Below are 10,877 nucleotides of genomic sequence, written 5' to 3'. Positions count from 1 at the left end.
AGGCAAAGCGGCAAAGGGCTTATGAAATGTTCCACAGTTGCTCCCAAAATACAGAGCTACATCAACATTATTGACCGTCATCCAGTCCATCAGTGCAGCAGGTTTTCTCAGTTTGCATATTTATATTCCACAGCAGTTTAAGGCACCATTGCATTTTTTCTTAATTTATTATTTTATTTAGCAGCGTATGTGAATCTATCTATATGTAAAGTGCAGTTTTCTGTCCCAAGAGAGGAACAAAAGTTAGTGAGGCAGTAAAATTGCTGACTTGATCTCCTCTCCAGTCCTCTTGGCACAGTTGGCCCACTCAGTCCTCATAGACTACGAGGTCAAATTCCAATCTGGGCCTCAGTGGGGCAACATAGGCGTTAAAAGTTTGAATAATATATGAGACATAGTCTAAGATCCTCCTTCAAGTATACCATCAAAAGCAGCTATAAGACTAACTTTAAATTTGATTATTAGTGTGATTTTAGTTGTAAAGCTGTCATTGAATAATACAGAAAAATATGTAAATAATGACACAGCTCACAGGGAATATGATGCCAAGATAGGAAATCTTTTATTACAGAGAAAAAAAAACTTTTCTTCCAAAATATAGAAATCTGTACAACTTCCGCACAATCAATTTACATGAACTGTACAAATTTACAGCAGTTCATCACAACATACCCAAGGAAAAGAAACTCAACACGATAAAGATGTACTGACATGAGATCACAAGATAGACAGCTTTTCATCTTGGGTAAGCTCAGATTTTTTTGTCTATTTTCTGGTTTTGTAAGTAAATAGAAAAAAAAGGAAAAAAAAAAACTGAAAAAAAGAAAAAGAAGAAAAAAAAACAAAGGATACGTCTACACTTACAGATCATGGAAACTAATATTTTTTTTTTACCAAAACAACTTTGGTCCTTGCCAACACTCCCATCACAAATGGCTTCACTTACGAAAAGCGTTATCCATGTTAAAAGATGAAATACAAAAGGAATACATCTAAAAACACCTCAGGATAGCAATTATTGGCACTTCCCATGTGTAATGTTATGTACTCTACCATTTGTTGTACAGTTACAATACATTCTACAATATGTAAAACACCTCAAATGTGAAAGTGGCAATAATTCAACTAATCGATGACAATATTGACACAAACAACAACAAAACTGCTGTTCCCTTCCTGTTTCATGTCTTAACATGCACAACTTTTCCATAAGGGTATTTATTGAATGTCTGAGGCCTGAGTTTGGCAATACATTCCAGGAGAGACTCCTCGCGTCTCAAAGAAAATGTCACACAACTTCAACTTGACATATTTAGTGCATTTTATGTGCTATTTTATCTCTGACTACTCAAAGCACTCTTACAACAATTCTGTAACCTATGTGCGCACAAGCTGAATGGATGCCATTTAAATAACCAATATTACTGAGGACTTAGACCATTTTGGGTGGTGGTAGTACAGTTCAGAAGGTGTTGAAGGGGATTTTTAATTTTTTTTTTTAATTTTGTAGGTCTAAAAACGAGGTTTGTTAAAAGTGGGTTAGATCACCAGACTAAAAATCCTCTTAAAAAGCGGATGAAAAGGAGCAAATGGGGATGGCAGAGTGGAAAGATGAGAAAATCTACCAGTGTGACCATAAAATACATCTAGAAAAAAGTGAGACAGGACAATCTCACATCCGAAGTATAGACCAATCTCATGACATCTTGTCACATGACATAAAAAAAGCTATAATGGAGCAGCTTGATTTAAAACTGGTGTCCACCATGGAAACCAAAGCTCTGGGCTCCCATCCCAGTGAGCTCCTCTCCATCTGGCCAACACAGAATCACTGCTTTTCACAGATTGCTGAAGGGAGTATCAGCAGAGAGCAGGGGAGGAGGGGGTTAGGGGGTTGCAGTGCGTCAAAGGCTATAGCTCTATTACCCATGATCCTCTCAGGCTTAGGGGAGCTTAAACACCCATAGGTCTGGCCATGACTGGTGAACCAGCCTGCCGTGACAGATTTGGCCAGCGGCTACGGGCTGAGCGTCGCCTGTAGCCGCCCCAGCATCTGTTCCAGCTTGCGGTTACCACTCACCGCCCCAGAACCAGGAGTGAAGTGGGGGTACGTCAGACAGCCATCACATCCTTTCATATGCATGTAAACAAAGTTGCTACTCAAACTCAGTAATCAAGTGCAGCGCAATCCAGTGAGATGAAAACAGAAAACAATGGCCTAGTACCCTCAATTCTTCATCTTTTATCCATGTTTCCTTGTCTCTCACTAGCCCCCCTAGTGCAGCTTGAGCACCCCATGCGCGTGTGCTGGTTTTTATCCATCACTGCTAAGGGAGGGTTGAGGGCTTCTGGTCAGGGTGGGGGACGTTGAATAAGTCCAGAGGGGGGGCTGGAGGGATTTTAGCTGCCCTGGACAAATGAGTCCGGCCCTGGCCCCCCCTCTCTCACACACCAGCTCCCCGTCCCCGCCTTCCTTACCCAACTCCCCGCGGTGATGGATGATGATATGTGTCACATTAAATCTACCTGCATCCACAGGGGGTCAGCTAGCAGCATGCTGGCTTGCTTTTGGCTTAACAGGAGGTCTGAGCTGAGGGGTGATATGTGGCACTTGAGGCACTCTAACCCCCACACCAAGTGGTGGGGAGGGGGTGGAGGGTGTTGCAGCTGCCAGGCTGGAATGGGACACCTCCAGTGAGGGCCCGGGCAGCACATTGCGCACCAGGCTGGCTCACATAAGCCTGATATTAGTTTAAAAATCACAAATGGCTCATAATTCATGAAAATGAGGTCTCCATAAGGCAATGCACCACACAAAAGGATAAGTCTTTCCCTTTCAAAGACCTTGGAAATAACTAATGTAGATGAAAATAGAGGGCTGACAAGGCCTGTTGTTGTTTATAATTCAAGTTAAAATTAATCTCTGAACAGTCGGTGCTCCAGACCTCCCTTTGGCCAAAGTCTCACACAGTCATCACTTAGTCCAGACCTTTCAGACTGACTTTTTTTTCTATCAGCAACACAAATCACCATCTGTGTGTGTCTGGGGGGGAAAACAGCTTAGCTCTGCATACTGCCAGAGCGTTGATGAACAGTGCCATATGAACGGATGACAGAATGTTTCTAACATACCACCAAAAATACTCTCCACCTAAAAAAAAAAAAAGAAATCAACAGCTCTGAAATGTTCACAAATACAGTGTAAAAAATGGTTTTGAAATCCAGAGTTGCACACTCCCGATTCAATAGACATTAGTCTACCCCGACACGGGAGCTACAGTATGAACAAACGGCTAAAAATGGTTAGGGCAATAAAAACGGTGTGAAAATATGACATTCGAATGGATGGAATGCAGGCGATTTTCTCTAAAAAGTACACATCCCACACAATCTCACGTCAAAGTGCATTCAATGTCAATTCTAACAGGGCCACGAGACCAAAATTTGGGTAAAATAGGCCCCCCCTTTTGCTACACTTTGAATTTTGGTGATGCAGGAGATGACAAAGTGGTGAGGGAAAAGGGGGCAAATTAACAACACAGGAACTTGATTGTGAATTCAAACAACATTCATTAACTAGGGGGAGGGGGAGGAGACTGGTCTCCTGCCCTCCCCCTGGAAAGCTACACATACATGGGTGATGGGAGGGCGACAGTGCAATGGGACACACTGGTATCCATAGGTAATAGGTGTCACAACACATTCCACTTGCATACGGGCCGAGAGAGGTTGAGATGTAGGTTTTCTGAAGCTCATGGTTGATGGTGGAAGGTGGAGGAAGAGATGTTAGACTGAAAGCCTTTGCTCCAACAGCTACAGGGTAAAGAAAACTAATTCCCTGTGGTCCAAAAAGGGTGTTTTATAGAAAATAGAGATGCTCTTGTTGGGTGTTTCTTTACCTTGAGCTAAGATAGCGAAAGGCACAGTCTAAACCTCAACTTCCTCCTCACCCAGGAAACAAAACAAATTAAAAACAGCAAATTGAAAAACCTCTGGATTTTGAAATTCATGGGGTAGCTCCCGGTAAAAATTCCTTACAATTTAGGTTTTGGTGTTTTGCGGTGGTGTGTTGAACATGTACCCATAGTAACCACAAGTAAGAAAAGTGCAAAGTCAATGTTGATAGCCCCTTCAGAGATGGAGCTGATCACCATGTTGTTTACAGTCGGGGGTGGGGGTGGGGGGGGGGTATGTGGAGTCAGTCTCCATGGGGGGTTCCTGGTTGGTTGGTTGGTTGGTATAGCTGCCCCAACAGTTCCATTTCCACAAAGCCTCTCCAAAAAAACGGAGTGCCCAGCTGATCCAATGACACAACAGAACAGATGATAATGGGGAGAGAGGGTAAAAAATATCAAACCTACAAGGTTTCCATCACCTGGACGATAGGCCACATCCTCTGTTTTTTTTTTTTTTCTTTTTCTTTTTTCTTCTTTCACTATTTCATTTCATATTCTTAGCTTTAAAAAGGCTCACCCTGATCTGGTCAAGTGATCTGACCAGTAACGGCGTGACCCTGAACAAAAGTAGGCCGGGGTGACAGTATGCCTCTTTAACTGGACACAGTCATCATATTGTAGGCTTTGGAGGGACTGGTTCTGCCCAGCACCATCAGTTCCTCCTTGCAGCTGATGTGACTGTCCACCATGGGGCTCACCGACCCGCTGTTTCCTGAGGGGGAGCTGGTGGTGGCTGTTACCGGCATTCCTATGGGGCCGGGCTGCGACTCATACAGGACGCAGATGGAGCCGTCCTCGCCAATGCGGTAGGACACCTCGAAGGGGTCCACCCAGAGCGTGAGCTCACTGGGCAGCAGCAGGTAGAGTTGCTGGATGGTCAGGCCGATGCGCTGGCCTGCCTGCCCCACCAGTGGGTCCATCTTGTGGTTGATGCGAATGCAGCGGTAACCTGAACCCTTGCAGGGCCTGTCTGGGAACCAGTGGTGCTTATAGTGCTCTGAAGGGATAAAAACAAGAGAAAAGAGGATGGAGACAAAGTTTAGCTTTGGAGTGATTACCATCAGGCTGCATGTAAGAACATGTAATGAGGGTAAGATAATAAGGACATATGCACTGATAAATGTTGGGAGAAGAGGGGCCAAACAGAAAATTATTACTCATTGCTGTGGATACTGTTTCATGCCCAGAAATGCTATACACAGAAACACAGGAACTGGAGTGACCTGAAGTTGAACAAAGGTCGAAACAGAAAACAGACAGACTGTACTTTGCGTTAGATAAGTCCACATAGGGCTGTAACAGTATGGATTTTTTTCTTACTGCAGTGAAAAAGCAACGTATCCCTGCAGTTTACTACCCCCCCCCCCCGTAAAAAAAAAACAAACTACGACCTTTTTAAAAATTATATTAGTGTGTGTGATGATGTTGCTGCTTGCAGTTATGTTGAAAAAGTAAAATCTGTTTTGATTAAAACACCATACATTTTCCCTCCTCCTCCACCCTTCCAGCCCTCCACCCCGCGGCAGTGAATTCGGCTCAGCTTGATTTACTCAGCGGGTCACGGAGACAGTGTAAAGCACAAACATACACGGCCGGAGTCCCTGCTGTTTCTCCCACCGTGGAGTAAAACGGTCGGAGGCAAAGTGCTCCACCCTTCCACGCTCATGAGTGCTATGCCTGGCAAAATGCTGTCAGGAAATGCATCTCACCCGGCATAGCGATGATGAGTACTATGACTGACAACCACTATGATTTACATACGGGCCGGCTCGCACAGTTCAAACCTCTGATGAAGAGAGGTATGTCTGGCGCTATTCACTCCTCTGTGATGAGGAATATGCTAAACACACATACACACACAACTGGAGAGAGGGGGTGTGTCTCCTCTCCCCTCTCTTACTCCATTAAGGAAAAAGAGTGATGATGGTGGAGCCTTCTGCCACACTCATGGGCGCTATGCCAGACGATATGCTGTGAAAAGGCACATATCGCCCGGCATAACAACTATGAAAACAGTGACTGACCCCCCACTGTGCTCGCCGCCTCCGTCCTCATACGGTCTGGCTCACACAGTTCAAACCTCTGGTTGAGAGATGTGTGTCTAACAGTATTACTGCATCTGTGGTGACGAATATGCTAAACACACACACAAACAGGTGAGAGGGGGGTGTGTCTCCGTCTTTTTCTTCCTTGTTCAACTCCGCTCAGGAGGCAAGTGAGGATGAACACAGAGACACAATGCCAGCCACTGAATATCACACAGCTGGTGCATTCACGAACCTAGCCACCTGCTGTAACTTTCACTAGCAAAAAATAGAAATTGTGGCGATGACAATAATGAGCTCAACCCCACGCTAGGCATCACATGACTGCGGTATTGCGGTTATCGTCACAGCCCTAAGTCCACATGATTTAATAAACTTTGTATGGCTGTAAAACTGTTAACGTTAAAAATGAAATCATAAAAAAGCCACTGTGTATTTCAAAGGTCTAAGATAACTGTGTGATAAATCATAATTTATTCTTAAAATGTTTAAAGGCTGAGATAAATTTAATCTGCAACAAAACATTATTGCTTGCTGTTTGACAGGGTGTATATTTGGGTTGTTTCCAGATATTAAACAAGAGTAAGGCTTGTTGATTAAGGCAAGCAGATCTTAATCTCATGTAATGCGTTTTTGCCAGGAGGCAAATTTAAGGGTTATGAAACGGGATGGGATCTGACTTGTCAGAGTAAATCAAACACACTATTATATAAAAACCATTAACTGTAACTTTAGAGATTGAGGGAAAAATATTCTTTGTGTAAAACAAAACTTTTATAACCCATCTAATTTAGTTACTACTAATAAGTAAGTGATCACATATGACTTTTGTGACAGCCTGTTTCTTATTATAGTTAGCCTATAGCTGGTAAAAATAAGCAAAATATACTTGTTTCCACAAAAATACAGGGTGTTAAAGAGTGCAGCAGCAAAAGAAAGGAAAGAAAAACATCACCACCTGTTATAGGCCTGATAAGCAGCCATAAACAGGCGGCCAGAGGCACCCTGGGCGTACGTGACAAAGAAAGGGCCATTGAATTGCACAATCCCTCCCCTGGCCGTCGTCAGTGTCAAAGTCTCCCATGACTGGCTGAACAAAAACACCAAAAGTGTTGAAGTCTCAGCCAGCCATCTGGGACACAAGGCTCCGCCTCTTAAAGGGAGAGGATCCTATTTGTCTCGTCTGTGTGGAAGTTTTTTAGAAGTGCAGTGAAACCACTGACTGACTCAGAGTGACGCCATTCACGGTACGCTTCAGGCATTTCGGTGGTTAAGATGATGTGAGAAACATTAAACTGTTGACTGTATGATTCGGGTGTATGAGGAAGTAAAATGTGACTCCCTCTTTTCTTACAACTTCATTTTTAGCATGTAAGAAAGCTTCCAAATCTTACTTTTCTAGGAAAGCTGGACAGTTTAAAATCTCTCCTTTGTTCTGACCTTCTCATTTACTGACACCCCCCCCACTCCTATTTACTCTGACAAGCCTCATCCATATTGAATTCCCATTCATGCTAACTGCATTGTGGCCAATGAAAAACGTTGTAAGTGAAGTAGGCCAGTATTCAGGCTGGGGCCCGGAGGCCACCTGTATGCATCCACAGGATAATAACACCCCCCCCTCCCTTCCTCCGTGTACCGTGTCTTATCACAGAAGGCTGTATACTGCCGAGCTAATGGAGGGGTTGGCACTCATGAAAGAGCACAAGGGGCTGGATGAGCTTTCAGCCATCGGACTGAGCCACAAAGGCAGCCACCTACAAACCCTGGAGCAGCTGGGAAAGGATCAGCTCAGCAGGGCCTATTCTTAAAAATGAGGGCACATGGGAGGTGAAGGAGGTGGTGGGGGGAGGAAATGGGAAACGGAAAAGTAAGCAGACTAGTGTGCACTTAAACCTAAAGAGTTTAACGGAAGTGGGTTGTTTATTCATTGTAGCTGACCTCTAATACTAACAATACTTTAAGTGAGTCTGCTTTGGATATTTTCCATTTGAAGTCATTTTCTAGAAAAGCGTCAAATCTCGCTGCTTATAAACAGGAAGAATCAAACCCCAGACAATTACGCAACTGCCGTGATTTCATTGTGGTCATTGGGACTAATTTCCCCATCTTACCTTCGGCTCAACACAAACAAGAGAAGCAAGGCACCAAGCTTTTCAGTACACAGACACAATAGTGAGTGATGATGGTGTTTTCCGAGCACAAAAGCACTCTGGCTGGCCTAGTTCAGCAGCGAGCCCCACAGGGTACTATCACACACATTCAGTTTTGTTTTCACATATTTACGTTGTGGTCAAAATGGTTCTTTTGTCAAAAGTATGACTTTTTCATTTAATTGGATTATAAACAGTTATATAGTATTCTTTCTACATCTACAGCGGTTCCTTAAAAGGTTGAGGTTTTTGCATGTGACACATTAAACCTTACAATTTACAACACTTTGATGTAATTAATGTTTATGTGCACTAAATATAGGGTGGGTTAATAGTGTTTCAGTGGATTTCCCCTCCATTTCCTCGCTCATTAAGCTGCGCTGCCTCCGCCTTTAATGTCCTCCTATAGGCGCCCACCAAAACATCCCCTCCCCCACATACAGGCCTCACACCAGACTCTGTTTAACCCTAACTTTTGTCTGTTTACAAACACAGCTGTTGTAACTCATAATTTGCTTTTCTAGACAATTAATTTATCAGATTTGATCACTTAACATACATACATACATACATAGGCGATTCTAAGACTCCTTGCCTATATAGATTGTAGTCTGTCTGTGGTACCAAATGGTGAGTTTAGGATGGCTTTGTACTCATGCATTGTTTTTTTTTACCTCCCTTAAAGAAAACAAGCTATATTTTTTATTATTGTAATGTTTATATTGTGCTGTGTTCTTGATATATTATCGTTATTGTTCTTTTGTTTTTCTATTTCATATAAAAAAAACAAAACAAAAACGGGAAAATCTACAAAGTAAGACTTGTTTATGAGCGAGTGAGGCCCTTATATAGGAAATGTAGGTCATCTGCTGCTCTACGTGCTCAGGAGATGGAGAGAAGCAGATGTATAGCAGCTTTAGAGCCCCCGAGACTGGAATGTGTTTACAGCAGGAAATGAGACACAATCCCTGAGCAGCACTGTTCTCTAAAACTCTTTTAGTGCTCAAATTAAACCTGTGCGTAAAGTCTTGGGCGCGTATGGGCGCCATATCCTGAGAAATAAAACAGAAAAAAAAACAGCGCTTTGATTTCCATTCATTGGAAAACAGCTGAGTGTGTTGTTTGTTTGATGAATGTTTAGTGAATGAATGTGAGATGTGATTAAAAATAAATAAATTCGACTATAACTAAACTTTAAATCCCAAAAAGAACATCCAACTGTGCGTTTATGTTATAAACTTTCAGTAGAAACAAGCAAATCAAAAGTCGCAAAATGTTATGTTTTATATAAAGGATATATTATAAAAATGAAAAAAACCCATTACCTTAATACTTCTAATAGTAATGTTTGGTCTGATATTGGATTTGTTTTCATTATTAACGTATTTTGTCCAATGCATTACGTAATTGAGCAGCCTCTTGTAACTCACTGGGGGCTGTTTTGCTTTATCGACCGAGGCGCACTTCCTTGTTTGAGCCAAGCGCCTCTTTCCACCCCCCCTCCTGCTCTTCCTCCCGACAAAGTAACAAATTTATAACCCTGATTTTGCGTCTTTGTTTTTAAATTTCGATTTTATATCGATTTAATCGTCGACCAATCGTCTTAGATCGCCAAAAGTGTTTATACTTTGTCGCCCCCTCTTTCTCCTACGTGCGCAAACAGTGGTGCGCTTTGGTAGCGCTGATAGTGATACTTGAGAGAACAAAGAAAGGCTTCTTCTGAATCCCTCTCAAACCGATTAGGACCCGAATTTAAGCACTCATTGATCAAATAAACCCATTACTTCAATTATTAAAGTGTAGTTTACAATGTGAAACGTTTTTAAGAGGTGTTGTGTGCGTGTAAAGTGGACATTTTCTGGTTTCCTTACCTGCCAAAATGTCCTGTAAGCTTTGGCTGAATGTTTGGACCTGTCGATCGTTTACGTGTCCTTTTACCCTCAGAAATCTCGACAGAAATCCGACGGCGGCGTTGATCTCCGGTTTCATCGTTCCCCGGGCACAAAGGGTATGCATTGAGAAAGACAACGGCGACGATCCGTCCGCGTTTCTTGATTTTCTTTACGTGTTTGTCCGACTCTTCGTCTTTCTCTCCACTTCTGGTCTGCGATCCTTATCTGTTGGCGCTTGTGTTGTTTCTCTTGACATTTATTTGTCGAGGTAGAGGAGAGTTTTTTTTTTTCTTCAGAGAGAGTCCGTGTGCGAGGACGGTACAGTGTTTGGAAAAAGACGCCTGTTGTTGGTAAATAACAGGGGGTTGGGGGGGCGGGGGGTCCCTTGTTGCCACGTTCACCGACCCTCCCTGTTCACTTTCCTCCGCCAGAGTGAAGATCACCGAGTGGGGGAGCGGGTTTTTATAGCGCCCCCTCCCTCTCCACAGCGCCGACACAAGCTGCTACAGCAACAACAGCTCACCAATCGGGGCCCCTGTGACCGTCTGACGAGCCACATATAGGAGGAGTGGAGCGTTCACGTCACCGCTCTGAAAATAAACAGAGGTACACAGCATGAAACCACGGTGCGTTCAGGGACTGTCCGTAAGACGGGAAGTACGAGAGAAAAAAAGGGAACAAAAGCGAAGAAAACAAAGAAAAAGTCGAGAGGTCCTTGTTGAAGAAGTTGGTCTCAGCAACAAGCATGCTTTATTGTTTCTGTATTCTTGTCTTCTACTTTATCCTTTATTTAATCAGGTAAAAGTCTCATTGAGATTAAAATCTCTTTTT

At 43.1% G+C, this 10,877-nt stretch overlaps 1 protein-coding gene across 1 annotated transcript; it reads right to left on the bottom strand.

The window, feature by feature from the left end:
* Window positions 1–538: 538 nt before the first annotated feature.
* On the bottom strand, window positions 539–10,481 carry btg1 (B-cell translocation gene 1, anti-proliferative). The gene is made up of 2 exons (XM_067582173.1): window positions 10,026–10,481; window positions 539–4,953 (listed from the first exon to the last, which is right to left on the bottom strand). Exons 1-2 carry the CDS (start codon window positions 10,168–10,170, stop codon window positions 4,550–4,552), a joined length of 549 nt encoding a protein of 182 aa, XP_067438274.1. The 5' UTR covers window positions 10,171–10,481; the 3' UTR covers window positions 539–4,549.
* Between the last annotated feature and the right edge of the window lie 396 nt (window positions 10,482–10,877).

This window comes from Thunnus thynnus, chromosome 23, assembly GCF_963924715.1.
Source record: "Thunnus thynnus chromosome 23, fThuThy2.1, whole genome shotgun sequence".
In the NCBI taxonomy this organism is placed as follows: Eukaryota; Metazoa; Chordata; class Actinopteri; order Scombriformes; family Scombridae; genus Thunnus; species Thunnus thynnus.
This window is presented reverse-complemented; position numbering and strand designations above follow the sequence as displayed.